This window comes from Oncorhynchus tshawytscha, linkage group LG08, assembly GCF_018296145.1.
Source record: "Oncorhynchus tshawytscha isolate Ot180627B linkage group LG08, Otsh_v2.0, whole genome shotgun sequence".
Classification (NCBI taxonomy): Eukaryota; Metazoa; Chordata; class Actinopteri; order Salmoniformes; family Salmonidae; genus Oncorhynchus; species Oncorhynchus tshawytscha.
In genome coordinates, this window is record NC_056436.1 from 63387611 (window position 1) to 63404045 (window position 16435).

The 16435-nt window shown below is 44.6% G+C and overlaps 1 protein-coding gene across 15 annotated transcripts in view; it reads left to right on the forward strand.

Annotated features, from left to right (window-relative positions):
- Positions 1-15382, forward strand: part of LOC112256118 (protocadherin alpha-C2) — a 198456-nt gene extending 183074 nt beyond the window's left edge. For all 15 annotated transcript variants that reach the window (XM_042325770.1, XM_042325772.1, XM_042325768.1 and 12 more), the window contains one exon: positions 11661-15382. In XM_042325770.1, coding sequence (XP_042181704.1) covers positions 11661-11962 — 302 coding nt within the window. In that variant the 3' untranslated portion in view covers positions 11963-15382. The remainder of the gene's footprint in view (positions 1-11660) is intronic.
- Positions 15383-16435: the final 1053 nt, after the last annotated feature.

The following is a 16435-nucleotide window of genomic DNA, read 5'->3' on the forward strand; positions in this document are numbered from 1 at the left end:
CTGCTCTCTCTCTCTCTCGCAGTGAGTCATCACTCTCTGGAATCCTCTTTGTTTGTATCACGGGTGTCTCATCATCTGCCTGAGTCGTTTTAGACAGGAAATTACCTAGGGGCAGGAAAGCTGAGCAAAAGCATTGTAGAGTAAATACCCTTCCACTTTCTAGGATCGCTGTCTTTCCTTTTCCCCTCTCATTCCTCCTTTCACTTAATGTTGTCCCTTTCAAAGAGCAGAATCAGTTCACAATGTTGTCTGGGAGTCAGATAATGGAATTTAGCTGAGGTTGATACAGAGAGGGAGAGTGGGATCTCTCACAGCAAATTAATATGACTTTCTCACTATCTCTGAGTCTGAGAGAGAAAGAGAGAGAGAGAGACCGTGTCTGTCTCCTGCTCTTCTTCTCCTCTTATCCTCACCCTCAGTCTTTCTGTCTGTCTGACTCTGTCTTTTCATAGGTCTCATGGCTCTGATGACAAAATCAGTGGAGGTCAGACAGCACTCCTGTCTAGAATTGGAAGTGAGAAATAGGACTATGTGACTGCTGTAACTATAGTGTCTGTGTCCGTCTGTCTGTCGGCCAGTCTGTGGTATGTGCCCTCTGACAGAGAAGACAATGCAAAATGTCTGGTAGTAGTGAGGATATTCTCTATAATGTTTCCTTCCTTGCGTTCAAATTGTGCAATCCTCTCCATGTATTTAAAAAAGCATTGGATTAGTTTGTGCGTTGGTTAGAGAGTTGCCGCCATATTTCTTACACCAGTCATTTCCTTTTAAATCCACGAAGGGAAGTGAGCAAGTGTACAATGTAGGGGAGAAGAGTAGAGAAAGAGGACTATGTACGAGAATGAATACAGCCTGGTCTCATAGACTAGACGTAACATAGTAAACGTCAATCCGGGACAGTCAAATTAGTATGGTATGTTACATTTGGTATGGTTACATAAGGCAGGTGTTTACTTTACAAAAACAAAAGCACGGTGGTTGGTCATGGTGGATGGGTAGGCATATAATGCGAATGTCTAGCAATCCAACGTTTGCGAATGTGAATCTCATCAGAGACAACTTGAGCATTTTAGCTAATTTGCAACTCACACCTACTTTTGAACTACTTTGCAACTACTTAGCACGTTAGCTAACACTTCCCCTAACCATAACTTTAACCTTTTAAGCTAACCCTTCCCCTAACCTTAACCCTTTTAGCTAAACTTTCCCCTTGCCCTAACCTTAACCTTAACCCTCTTACCTAACTCCTAAACATAACCCTAACCTTAACCCTAACCCTAACCCCTAGCTAACATTAGTCACCTAGCCACCTAGCTAGAATTCGTAACATGTCATCCGTTTTACAAATTCATATCATATCGTACGTTTAGCAAATTTGTAACATATTGTACATTTTGCAAATTCATAAGACATAATGTGAATTGTAATTCCTAACATATCATATGAAATGGGTGATGGACGTCCACAAATTAATACATACAAAACTTAATATATCATACAAAATGGAGTGTCCCGGATTTACATACAGAATAACATGAAATGCTCTGAGACCAGGTTGGTGAATAGGTTCAGCTTCTATAGGCTATGTATGAGAGAGGTGAATAGGACAGCTTCTGTAGGCTATGTATGAGAGAGGTGAATATGACAGCTTCTGTAGGCTATGTATGAGAGAGGTGAATAGGACAGCTTCTGTAGGCTATGTATGAGAGAGGTGAATATGACAGCTTCTGTAGGCTATGTATGAGAGAGGTGAATAGGACAGCTTCTGTAGGCTATGTATGAGAGAGGTGAATAGGACAGCTTCTGTAGGCTATGTATGAGAGAGGTGAATAAGGACAGCTTCTGTAGGCTATGTACGAGAGAGGTGAATAGGACAGCTTCTGTAGGCTATGTATGAGAGAGGTGAATAGGACAGCTTCTGTAAGCTATGTATGAGAGAGGTGAATAGGACAGCTTCTGTAGGCTATGTATGAGAGAGGTGAATAGGACAGCTTCTGTAGGCTATGTATGAGAGAGGTGAATAGGACAGCTTCTGTAGGCTATGTATGAGAGAGGTGAATAGGACAGCTTCTGTAAGCTATGTATGAGAGAGGTGAATAGGACAGCTTCTGTAGGCTATGTATGAGAGAGGTGAATAGGACAGCTTCTGTAGGCTATGTATGAGAGAGGTGAATAGGACAGCTTCTGTAGGCTATGTATGAGAGAGGTGAATAGGACAGCTTCTGTAGGCTATGTATGAGAGAGGTGAATAGGACAGCTTCTGTAGGCTATGTATGAGAGAGGTGAATAGGACAGCTTCTGTAGGCTATGTATGAGAGAGGTGAATAGGACAGCTTCTGTAGGCTATGTATGAGAGAGGTGAATAGGACAGCTTCTATAGGCTATGTATGAGAGAGGTGAATAGGACAGCTTCTGTAGGCTATGTATGAGAGAGGTGAATAGGACAGCTTCTGTAGGCTATGTATGAGAGAGGTGAATAGGACAGCTTCTATAGGCTATGTATGAGAGAGGTGAATAGGACAGCTTCTGTAGGCTATGTATGAGAGAGGTGAATAGGACAGCTTCTGTAGGCTATGTATGAGAGAGGTGAATAGGACAGCTTCTGTAGGCTATGTATGAGAGAGGTGAATAGGACACCATCCCATCAGCCTGAAAGACTTCCTGCGGTGTTTGACTCCATAAGAGAGATTAGGAGTGTGTGCCATGCAGGGGATGTGACGCTGCCCACGCCTGGCCTGGATTTACTCCCACAATCCATCACTCTGAGCAGCTCCAGCAGAGAGCCCGGGCTGGGACCGAAGGGGTGAGAGCAGGGAGGGAGAGGGGGAGGAAAGGAGAAGGGACGGCAGGGGAAGAAGGCGGGAGAGAGATAGAGAGGAGAGAAAAAAGTGGGGGGGAGAAATGGAGAGGGAGGAGAAGGGATGAGAGGATTGGTTTGAGCAGAGGAGAGAAAGAGGAAGAGGGGAGGATAAAGAGATTTGTAAACATCATCATAATCCATAGTTTTAATTGTTTTAATGGTCACTAATTGTCATAAAATGTGTTTTTGCTTATTCCCTCAGCTGCTGTTTATAGAACTTAGAAATGCTTTGGTAAGAAACAACTATTTTGGTTCCTTATGAATTCAGAGATAAAGCCAGAAAAGAGAGGAATAGTGTAGTTTTAGAATGCATCGGTGTTCTAGTTGTGAGCTTTGTGTGGTGGAGGTGGCGGATGTGGTGGATATGGTGGAGGTGGAGATTTTGGTGGAGGTGGTGATGGTGGAGGGGGTGAAGGAGGTGGTGAAGGAGGTGGAGGTGGTGGAAGTGGTGAAGGTGATGGTGCTGGTGGAGGTGGAGGTGGAGGCAGGCTAGATCTGTTGTCTTGTTCCTGTTCTTTGAAGCCATGTAACAATGCCTCCCTCTGGCAACATCAATTACTACCTGCTAGATGAGACTGTACTGGCTGATCAAAACTGACTCACGGAACTCTTGCCCTGTACCAAGGGATGGGGCTCTGCCCCATGGGGTGCTTCATAGTCCTTAAAACCTAGTCCTGTTCTTCTGTACATGTACAGTACAAGTCAGAAGGTTGGACACACCTCCTCATTCAAGGGTTTTTCTCTCTTTTTACTATTTTCAACATTGCAGAATAATAGTGAAGACATCAAAATGATGAAATAACACATATGGAATCATTTAGTAAGCAAAACAGTGGTAAATAAATGAAAATATGTTTTATATTTGAGATTCTTCAAAGTAGCCACCCTTTGCCTTGAAGACAGCTTTGCACACTCTTGGCATTCTTTCAACCAGCTTCATGAGGAATGCTTTTCCAACAGTCTTGAAGGAGTTTCCACATATGCAGAGCACTTTTTGGCTGCTTTTCCTTCCTCTGCGGTCCAACTCATCCCAAACCATCTCAATTTGGTTGAGGTGGGGTGATTGTGGAGGCCAGGTCATCTGATGGAGCACTCCATCACTCTCCTTCTTTGTCTAATAGCCCTTACACAGCCTGTATGTGTGTTGGCTCATGCCTTGTTGAAAAACCAATGATAGTCCCAGTAAGCACAAACCAGATGGGACAGTGCCTAGTGAAAGTATTTGTCCTGTTTTGTTGCCTTATAACCTGGAATTAAAATAGATTTAAGGGGGTTTGTATAATTTGATTTACACAACATGCCTACTGCTTTGAAGATGCCAAATATTTTTTTTAAATAGTGAAACAAACAAGAAATAAAACAAAAAAAACAGAAAACTTGAGCGTGCGTAACTATTCACCCCCCCAAAGTCAATACTTTGTAGAGCCACCTTTTGCAGCAATTACAGCAGCAAGTCTCTTGGGGTATGTCTCTATAAGCTTGGCACATCTAGCTGCTGTGATTTTTGCCCATTCTTCAAGACAAAACTGCTCCAGCTCCTTCAAGTTGGATGGGTTCCGCTGGTATACAACAATCTTTAAGTCATACCACAGATTCTCAATTGGATTGAGGTCTGGGCTTTGACTAGGCCATTCCAAGACATTTAAATGTTTCCCCTTATACCACTCAAGTGTTGCTTTAGAAGGATGCTTAGGGTCATTGTCCTGCTGGAAGGTGAACCTCCGTCCCAGTCTCAAATCTCTGGAAGACTCAAACAGGTTTCCCTCAGAACATTGCTTTACTTAACAGCAATCTTTATTCCTTCAATTCTGACCAGTTTCCCAGTCCCCACCGATGAAAAATATCCCCACAGCATGATGCTGCATCCTCCATGGATGTTGTTCTTGGGGTGATGAGAGGTGTTGGGTTTCTGCCAGACATTGCGTTTTCCTTGATGGCTAAAAATCTCAATTTTAGTCTTATCTGACCAGAGTACCTTCCTCCATATGTTTGGTGAACACCAAAAGTGTTTGCTTATTTTTTTAATGGCGAATGTGAATGTTTTTTTCTGGACACTCTTCTGTAAAGCCCAGCTCTGTGGATTGTACAGCTTAAAGTGGTCCTATGGACAGATACTCCAATCTCCACTGTGGAGCTTTGCAGCTCCTTCAAGGTTATTTTTTGGTCTATTTGTTGCCTCTGATTAATGCCCTCCTTGCCTGGTCTGTGAGTTTCGGTCGGCGGCTTTCTCTTGGCAGGTTTGTTGTGGTGCCATATTCTTTCCATTTTTTATAAGGAATTTAATGGTGCTCCGTGAGATGTTCAAAGTTTCAGATATTTTTTTATAACCCAACCCTGATCTGTACCTCTCCACAACTTTGTCCCTGACCTGTTTGGAGAGCTCCTTGGTCTTCATGGTGCTGCTTGCTTGGTGGTGCCCCTTGCTTAGTTGTATTGCAGACTGTGTTGCCTTTCAGAACAGGTGTATATATATACTACGATCGTGTGACAGATCATGTGACACTTAGATTGCACACAGATGGACATTATTTGACTAATTCTGTGACTTCTGAAGGTAGTTGGTTGCACCAGATCTTATTTAGGGGCTTCATAGTAAAGGGGGTGAAGACATATACACACACCACTTTCCCTTTTTTCTTTTTTCCTTTCACAAGTCATGGTTTTCTTTTCACTTCACCAATTTGGACTATTTTGTGTATGTAAATTACATGTTGTAATGCAACAAAATAGGAAAGACCCCAAAGGGGTGAATACTTGGCAAGGCTCTGTGTGGCGTATCGCTGCAGAATGCTGTATTAGCCATGCTGGTTAAGTGTGCCTTGAATTCTAAATAAATGACAGACAGTGTCACCAGCAAAGCACCACCACACCATCACACCTCCTCCCCTATAATTCATGGTGGGAACCACACATGCGGAGATGATCCGTTCACCTATTCTGCGTTTCACAAAGATTACAGAGGTTGGAACCAAGAATCTCAAATTTGGACTCATCAGATCAAAGGACATATTTCCACCAGTCTAATGTCCATTGCTCGTGTTTCTTGGCCCAAGAAAGTCTCTTCTTATTGGTGTCCTTTAGTAATGTTTTCTTTGCAGCAATTTGACCATGAAGGCCTGATTCACGTAGTCTCTGAACAGTTGATGTTGAGATGTGTCTGTTACTTGAACTCTATGAAGCATTTATTTGGGCTGCAATCTGAGGTGCAGTTAACTCTAATGAACTTGTCCCCTGCAGCAGAGGTAATTCTGGGTCTTCCTTTCCTGTGCGGGTCCTCATGAGAGCCAGTTTCATCATAGCACTTGATGGTTTTTGCGACTGCACTGAAATGTTCCAGATTGACTGACCTTCATGTCTCTTTGCTTATTTGAGCTGTTCTTGCCATAATCTGTACATGGTATTTTGCCAAATAGGGCTATCTTCTGTATACCACCCCTACCTTGTCACAATACAACTAATTGGCTCGAACACGTTAAGATGGAAATAAATTACACAAATGAACTTTTAACAAGGCACACCTGTTAATTAAAATGCATTCCACATGACTACCTCATGAAGCTGGTTGAGAGAATGCCAAGAGTGTGCATTGTTGTCATCAAGGCAAAGGGTGGCTACTTCGAAGAATCTCAAATATAAAATAGATTTTGATTGGTTTAACACATTTTTGGTTACTACATGATTCTATATCTGTTATTTCATATTTTTGATGTCTTCACTACTTTTCTACAATGTAGAAAATATTCAAAATAAAGAAAACCCCTTGAATGAGTAGGTTTGTCCAAACGTTTGACTGGTGCTGTATATATATCCAAGGTATTTTGTCTGCCTTTAGCACATCTGTCAAGACAAAAAGTTACGTTGATGGGAATTTGAGCTGAAAGTACTTTGACCATCCAGGCTGTGTCACAACCCGGCCGTGATTGGGAGTCCAATATGGCGGCGCACAATTGGCCCAGCGTCGTCCAGGTTTGGCCGGTGTAGTCCGTCATTGTAAATAAGAATTTGTTCATAACTGACTTGACTTGTTAAATAAAGGTTAAAATTGTTTTGTTTTTTATTAGACTATACCAGGGCAGGACATGCCCTCCTAACTGTCCAATAGAGGCTTGGTTGGGGAGGACAGGGAATGGTGAGATGGGCTTCCATACCCTGGGTGTTATGAGGCCAGCACTCCCTCTTCCAGACACAGTTCATTCTACTTGGGTGAATACAGTTTTGTTAAACTCCACTTTGGAAGGAAGTCAAAAAAAGAGAGAGAAATAAATGGAGAAACGTGAAGGAAGTGTAGAAACTAGGTCATAGCTGTGAGGAACGAGGGAAAGTGTTGTGGGGAGTTTTTTTGCTGCTGTGTGTGTGTGTGTGTGTGTGTGTGTGTGTGTGTGTGTGTGTGTGTGTGTGTGTGTGTGTGTGTGTGTGTGTGTGTGTGTGTGTGTGTGTGTGTGTGTGTGTGTGTGTGTGTGTGCGCATATCTCGTTTTATGTGTGTTAGGGGACTGAGAAGACATAACGGGGTAGTAGTAAGAACAATCCTATCTGGATCCTTGGGTCTTCAAGTTGGTGTGGGAGCTTTGTTACAAGCACCCTGGGTTGTCAACACACACACACATACACACACAAACACACACACTTTGAATAACGCAGAGTCACAGTGAGTTTGACCGACCAGGCACCTCTGCCATCCCCATCTCCTTTAATGAGAAGCTATTTATGTGTGCACTCTCGCCCCTTTAATTGTATTATTTATGTGTACAGGGGAGTGCTCTCTCTCCTTGGGTAGACTGATGGGGTCGGGAGGGGAGAGCTGAGAGCTGAGCCAAGAGTCACTCTGCTCTGCTGCAGTGAGTCATGACATGTGTCTAGAGATGGAGGCAGTCTAGAGAGGCGGTGTCACACCTGTCTGTCTCAAAGCACTGAGTACAGCCTTCTTTTACTAACTGGAGACCACTTACAATACTGAGTGTTGGAGAGGGTTTAGTTCACTGTTGTTGAAGCTACTGACTGACACATCTTGCACACACACACGCAAACACACATCCGGCTCATCCGGCTATCCCCCCCCAAGCAGACACATCGATGGCTCTGAACGAACTTTATTTAACTCTCTGCAAACTGGAAACGATTTATCCGGAGGCTGCATTCATTGTAGCTGGGGATTTTAACAAGGCTAATCTGAAAACAAGACTCCCTAAATTTTATCAGCATATCGATTGCGCAACCAGGGGTGGAAAGACCCTGGATCATTGTTACTCTAACTTCCGCGACGCATATAAGGCCCTGCCCCGCCCCCTTTCGGAAAAGCTGACCACGACTCCATTTTGTTGATCCCTGCCTACAGACAGAAACTAAAACAAGAAGCTCCCACGCTGAGGTCTGTCCAACGCTGGTCCGACCAAGCTGACTCCACACTCCAAGACTGCTTCCATCACGTGGACTGGGAGATGTTTCGTATTGCGTCAGACAACAACATTGACGAATACGCTGATACGGTGTGCGAGTTCATTAGAACGTGCGTTGAAGATGTCGTTCCCATAGCAACAATTAAAACATTCCCTAACCAGAAACCGTGGATTGATGGCAGCATTCGTGTGAAACTGAAGGCACGAACCACTGCTTTTAATCAGGGCAAGGTGTCTGGTAACATGGCTGAATACAAACAGTGCAGCTATTCCCTCCGCAAGGCTATCAAACAAGCTAAGCGCCAGTACAGAGACAAAGTAGAATCTCAATTCAACGGCTCAGACACAAGAGGTATGTGGCAGGGTCTACAGTCAATCACGGACTACAGGAAGAAACCCAGCCCAGTCACGGACCAGGATGTCTTGCTCCCAGGCAGACTAAATAACTTTTTGCCCGCTTTGAGGACAATACAGTGCCACTGACACGGCCTGCAACGGAAACATGCGGTCTCTCCTTCACTGCAGCCGAAGTGAGTAAGACATTTAAACGTGTTAACCCTCGCAAGGCTGCAGGCCCAGACGGCATCCCCAGCCGCGCCCTCAGAGCATGCGCAGACCAGCTGGCCGGTGTGTTTACGGACATATTCAATCAATCCCTATACCAGTCTGCTGTTCCCACATGCTTCAAGAGGGCCACCATTGTTCCTGTTCCCAAGAAAGCTAAGGTAACTGAGCTAAACGACTACCGCCCCGTAGCACTCACATCCGTCATCATGAAGTGCTTTGAGAGACTAGTCAAGGACCATATCACCTCCACCCTACCTGACACCCTTGACCCACTCCAATTTGCTTACCGCCCAAATAGGTCCACAGACGATGCAATCTCAACCACACTGCACACTGCCCTAACCCATCTGGACAAGAGGAATACCTATGTGAGAATGCTGTTCATCGACTACAGCTCGGCATTCAACACCATAGTACCCTCCAAGCTCGTCATCAAGCTCGAGACCCTGGGTCTCGACCCCGCCCTGTGCAACTGGGTACTGGACTTCCTGACGGGCCGCCCCCAGGTGGTGAGGGTAGGCAACAACATCTCCTCCCCGCTGATCCTCAACACTGGGGCCCCACAAGGGTGCGTTCTGAGCCCTCTCCTGTACTCCCTGTTCACCCACGACTGCGTGGCCATGCACGCCTCCAACTCAATCATCAAGTTTGCGGACGACACAACAGTGGTAGGCTTGATTACCAACAACGACGAGACGGCCTACAGGGAGGAGGTGAGGGCCCTCGGAGTGTGGTGTCAGGAAAATAACCTCACACTCAACGTCAACAAAACTAAGGAGATGATTGTGGACTTCAGGAAACAGCAGAGGGAACACCCCCATCCACATCGATGGAACAGTAGTGGAGAGGGTAGCAAGTTTTAAGTTCCTCGGCATACACATCACAGACAAACTGAATTGGTCCACTCACACAGACAGCATCGTGAGGAAGGCGCAGCAGCGCCTCTTCAACCTCAGGAGGCTGAAGAAATTCGGCTTGTCACCAAAAGCACTCACAAACTTCTACAGATGCACAATCGAGAGCATCCTGGCGGGCTGTATCACCGCCTGGTATGGCAACTGCACCGCCCTCAACCGTAAGGCTCTCCAGAGGGTAGTGAGGTCTGCACAACGCATCACCGGGGGCAAACTACCTGCCCTCCAGGACACCTACACCACCCGATGCTACAGGAAGGCAATAAAGATCATCAAGGACATCAACCACCCGAGCCACTGCCTGTTCACCCCGCTGCCATCCAGAAGGCGAGGTCAGTACAGGTGCATCAAAGCTGGGACCGAGAGACTGAAAAACAGCTTCTATCTCAAGGCCATCAGACTGTTAAACAGCCACCACTAACATTGAGTGGCTACTGCCAACACACTGTCAATGACACTGACTCTACTCCAGCCACTTTAATCATGGGAAATGATGTAAATATATCACTAGCCACTTTAAACAATGCTACCTTATATAATGTTACTTACCCTACATTGTTCATCTCATATGCATACGTTGATACTGTACTCTATATCATCGACTGCATCCTTATGTAATACATGTATCACTAGCCACTCTAACTATGCCACTTGGTTTACATACTTATCTCATATGTATATACTGTACTCGATATCATCTACTGTATCTTGCCTATGCTGCTCTGTACCATCACTCATTCATATATCCTTATGTACATATTCTTTATCCCCTTACACTGTGTATGACAGTAGTTTTTTTTGGAATTGTTAGTTAGATTACTTGCTCGTTATTACTGCATTGTCGGAACTAGAAGCACAAGCATTTCGCTACACTCGCATTAACATCTGCTAACCATGTGTATGTGACAAATAAAATTTGATTTGATTTGATTTGATTTGATCCAGGAACGTTTGAAAATCTTGAAGAACGATCTGGCCTTAATGGCCATGTACTCTTATAATCTCCAGAAGAGGACTGGCCACCCCTCAGAGCCTGGTTCCTCTCCATGTTTCTTCCTAGGTTCCTGCCTTTCTAGGGAGTTTTTCCTTGCTACCGTGCTTCTACCTCTGCATTGCTTGCTGTTTGGGGTTTTAGGCTGGGTTTCTGTATAAGCACTTTGTGACATCTGCTGATGTAAAAAGGGCTTTATAAATACATTTGATTTGATTTTGACACAAGCACGCACACACACATACACACACAGCTGTATACTGTGTATAATGTAGGCTCTTCAGTCTGTGCTGGCCATAACCACTTCTATTGAACAGGAAAAGTCTGTATTTAACTTTTTTAGTTTAGCGCTTCAGTGGTGATCTGTGATGGAAGTTTAAGCACAGTCATCTCCCAGAACAAGCACTCAGTCTGTAAACTGCTTGTTGGCTTTCCTTTCAAATGCCATGTCTTTATTCCCTGACCTTTCCCTGCTTCTCCCGGCGTGATGGAGCGATTCATGTCTTATCTCATAGCACCAATCGAGGACGCTAGACGTGGGAAGGACCGGTGTGACAGACGCTTTGATTCTGTATAGCTGCTTACCAGTGGAAGCATTTGAAAGCTTGCATTCTGATTCGCCACCCCTTTCTTTTGAGGGGTGTTATGGCTGTTTATGTGGATTAGTGACCGATTAGTGACATCACAATGGGAGTCAGGGTGATCAGAGTACTCCTGTGGTTTTTCGATGCAGCACAGTGTGGACTGTGTCATGATGCATCACCACAGGATGCAGTCTGATATGGCAGAGGTTTCTCATGCTTTTCTGTGAAGTGTCCATTGCCATGACAATGACAGTAACACTGATCTTACTTTGTTCCCTTTATGCACCATAGATGAGATTGATGATTCTATCACAACATCAATAACCCCCATCTTTCTCTCTCTCCCTAGATGCTGAGGGTGGAGAGACGTCCCCGCCCATGGGAGCCGGAGTGGATAGTAACAGCTGGCACTTCCGTTACGGTGCAGGCGGTCCCGGTGGGCCCCCCCAGCACCTGAAGCCTGGCGAAGTCCCCCCCGAAGCCTTTATCATCCCCGGATCCCCCGCAATCATCTCAATCCGCCAGCAGGGAGGAGAGGACGACAAGAGCGACTTCATCACTTTCGGAAAGAAGGAGGAGGCCAAGAAGAAGAAGAAGAAGAAGAAGGAGAAGAAGGATAAGAAGGATAAGGGGAAGGATGATGACGAGTAGCGGAGGAGGAGGACGAGGAAGAGAAGGAAAGGGAGCTGTTAAAACAAAGGTACCAACCAAAGTCCACCTGGTAACAAAAATACAAGTATTTGAGACAACTGGTGAAAAGAGAGATCCCCAGTTCAACTTCATCATCTCTGGCTCAGTAACACAGACAGGCAGACAAAGTCACACTGCCGTCCTCTGCTCAATACCCACCCCTGGAACAAAGATAATAGCCCAGGTCTTTCTAACTCTCTCTGATAATAATCTGGCCTTACCAAGATGACTGTAGTTTAACGTCTCCTCCAAAGCCCTGTCTTGGGTAATTGCTTAATAATCATGCCTTGATGAGAAAAAATGTATTGATGCATTTTCCTCCATGCCCCCTGGTGCCTGCCTATACACCCTGAGCCAAATAATACCCTCCCTTCTCAGCAAGGGAACAAGAGCTACTGTCTCCCCTTGCCCTCGGCTTTTCACCTTCTCTCCCACGGATACGTTGGCACCTCGGTCTTACCCTTTCCCACCATGTTGTATAATCTCTTTTCTTTGAAAGGAAAAGACAATCTGAGGATGAGAAGAAAACAGCTCTGTGCCAGCCTCGGAAAAAGAACAAAAAAGCAAATGTCAAGAAGAAGAAAAGAAAGTAAATCGAAGACACAGACAGCGCTAGATGTTTAGAGCTGGACACTCACACTTGTAAATAGCACAGGAGAGAGTCGCTAAAGCTGAGGCTAAAGGCTAACATGACACTGCTGCTGCAGCATCCTATCGCGTTCTCTATCTGTCAGTGTTCCCTGAGCCGGCAAGGAAAACATGGCTGTCAATGATACACACATACACGTTGACACACACACACTCACAAACATGGACACTGAGAACACCTGAGACCTGGAGAGAGGTACAAAATCTAGGAGCTGCCAACAAACCACAGCGAACAAATAACAATATGTTTAATACAAAACGCAAGCTTTTTCCCCAGCAGTACAGTCTCCTTAGCAGTACACACGTGTACTGTAGATCTAGCGTCTCAGTATCGACACAGCTGCATCCCCTGCAATAACTCCTGGTTGGTCTGCTCAATACTCTATTCTGGGACAATGAGATCTCTCTCTCTCTCTCAAAGCAGCCAACAGCTCAATGAAATCCCTCTCAGACAACAGCTCAATGAGATCCCTCTCTCTCAAAACAGACAACAGCTCAATGAGATCCCTCTCTCTCAAAACAGCCAACAGCTCAATGAGATCCCTCTCTCTCAAAACAGCCAACAGCTCAATGAGATCCCTCTCTCTCTCAAAGGAGCCAACAGCTCAATGAGATCCCTGTCTCTCAAAACAGCCAACAGCTCAATGAGATCCCTGTCTCTCAAAACAGCCAACAGCTCAATGAGATCCCTCTCTGTCAAACCAGCCAACAGCTCAATGAGATCCCTCTCTCTCAAAGGAGCCAACAGCTCAATGAGATCCCTGTCTCTCAAAACAGCCAACAGCTCAATGAGATCCCTCTCTGTCAAAGCAGCCAACAGCTCAATGAGATCCCTCTCTCTCAAAGGAGCCAACAGCTCAATGCGAAGACAGAGAAAGAGGGAATGAGAGAAAGGAGGAACACTTCAGATTATCTTGAGAACAAAAGAGACGAGTCCAGCTGAGTTGGCCTGTGATCCAGCTTGTTGATCAGGGCTCAGTTGGAACCTTGTAGAATAGCAGGAGTGTCTCTAGCTAAAGATGATCTCTCCCCTGCCACTCAGCAAAAGCCTGATGCTTTCTGCTCTGAATGTTTGGTAGCAACCATCCTTTACCTGATACCCAACCTGATCTCTATCCTCCCCACTCCCCTGAGCTTTCCACCCTCAAAACCCCACACCACCCCTCCCTTACCCCAACCACAGACTGCTTCTTCACGTGATGATGATGACATTTGTGAATCTTTTTCTCTTTTTATTTGTTCTTGGAGAAGAGCCACGATTTCCTTCTCTGTTTTGTTAGCTTTAACTGATCTGCAGTGCTTCTTCTTGTCCCCCTGCCCTTCATCTCTCTCTTTTTTCTGGCCATAGACCCCCCCCTCTAACCCCTGTTCATTCAGGGTGAACTGGGAAGGCCTACTCTGAACCTTGTGGCGTGCTGGGATCAGTAATATGTGTGAGGCCTGTAGAACCCAGTCGGTGCCGGTGGTCCACTACTCTGTTAGCCAATGTCAGATGCCTCTAAGTGCAAAACGGTTCAGTGCTTTTAACTTGTGAATACTACGCTGTTCATTCCTGTTTGTGGTCACTGGCGAGAGGGGACGAGGTGGGATGGGGACAGGGATGGAGGTCTGGGGCATGGTGCTGAGGGCTGTCCCTATCCTCCATGTTCCTGGGTAAACATATATGGAAACAGTTGGCTTTTATGTACACGATAAATGTAGATTTAGACTTGCTTTTCATACATGGACTTTGCATTAATAAATGCGATGTGTAACCTGATTATTACATTATTAATGACTAAATACGAGCATCTAAGGATTCCTGCCCCACAGCTCTATCCCACCAATCCTCTTTCAGGAGGTTTTGTGAAGGGGTGGAGACATGTTTCAGCCCTGCTTCTATTGGTTCCTCCTTCCCTTGCCTGTAAGTTGTTGCCACACCCCCCAAGTTCTGCAGCTCAGTATGACTTCACTCCACTAAAGTGGCTGCTGCATGTAAGTCCCAAAGGAAACATAGTATATAGAGAAATATATATATATAGAAATAGATGGTTATGATTTTATTATTTTGTATTATCATTTTACTTCATGACTCGCAAAGGAGATATTTGTGTGTACCGTCTCTACCATGCATCTTGTGCATATAACATCCTACACACTCCACAGTGGTGTTATACGTTAACTTAACCTCTTAGATATTTGTAAATGCTATAGTGTGATGGCCTTGAATGCAACTCTGTTCATTTTGTTTTACCAAAATATAATTTTTGTTTTTGAGAACAAGCAAAGAAAAGGAAATAAAAAAATAAATAAAAAATATTATAATAATATGTTTTGTGTCCGGCTTTGACATGATGCTCTACCTAACACTAATATTGTAATTGAAATATGTATGATCCTGTGATGAGCTATATTTTCCCTTCCACCCCCTTTCAACAGATAAAATGTTAAAAAATAACAGAAAAAAAGTCCAATGTAAAAATGGTATATGTAGTGTATGCTTGTGTTTAGTGAGCGTTCACGCTGTCATTCTTTATTTAGAGTACGGTGGTGAACAATGGTGGTGCTGTCCTGGTCTACTGGGCAGTACTGATCTGTTGTAAAAACCTTTTTTTGTACACCTGCTCATCTACTATGACTGTAAAATTGTGAAATTGCATTTCTTTCCGTTTTTTTATTTGCCCTAAATGGATACAGTGGTAATGTGTTTTGTTTATAAATCACTCAATAAAGTTTTCTTTCATAAAAATGAGACTAACGTTGTCGCCTTACAGCTTGTTTGGAAACAGGCATTTGCCCATGCACAGCACATCAGTATATTTGCCTCACGGTGGGACATTGTTGCTAGGGGGAGAGAGAGAGAGAGAGAGAGAGAGAGAGAGGGAGAGAGAGAGAGGGGGGAGAGAGAGAGAGAGAGAGAGAGAGAACAGACATTGGTCGGAGGAGGAGGGTAGGCATATATACTTCACTCTCAGTCTCTCCCACACGTCCACTCCTGTCTGTGTTGTGGTGCCGTCAGGAAGGCTCAGCCCTGCTGAACGGCCAGACTCCCGTTGATCTCTCCTGAAGAACACCAGCTTTTACATCAAACCTTCATTCAACTACTCTGAAATTAATTGTTTATTGACTATGCATACTGAGAGGTCAAATCATTTGACCATAGAGCTCAGTGGATACAGTGAAGCCTCATAATGCATTAGGAGATCACAACGACGGTTCCACCAAGAAGACAGCAATGGTTGGTAAATGGTATGTAGAGTACAATGGACAAGTATAAGTGAAATCACAAGCATAACATTGGAACAATACTGCTAAGTAATACCATACTGATTTACATCTTTATCAAGTCGCTAGATGAGCCCTGCGTATGTATTATAATGATCCAGTAACTTGTAAATGAATCTCCACCCAGCACAGCCAGAAGAGGACTGGCCTCCCCTCAGAGCCTGGTTCCTTTCTAGGTTTCTTCCTAGGTTCCTGCCTTTTCTAGGGAGTTTTTCCAAGCCACCATGCTTCTTCTTCTGCATTGCCTGCTCTTTGGGGTATTAGGCTGGCTTTCTGTATAAGCGCTTTGTGACATCTGCTAATTTAAAAAGGGCTTTATAAATACGTTTGATTTGATGTACAAATGATGGTGTCTGACTGCATATTCTCATGAACTCTACTGATCTCCAAAGGGCTAATTTAGAAATCTAGGAATATTCCAATCAGACTGTTAACCATTGACTGTGTTCTCTGATTTTCACGTTGCTCATTATGGGGTTTAGATTCTGGAGTACCTAAGTGTTTCTCCAGCACATTGCTACT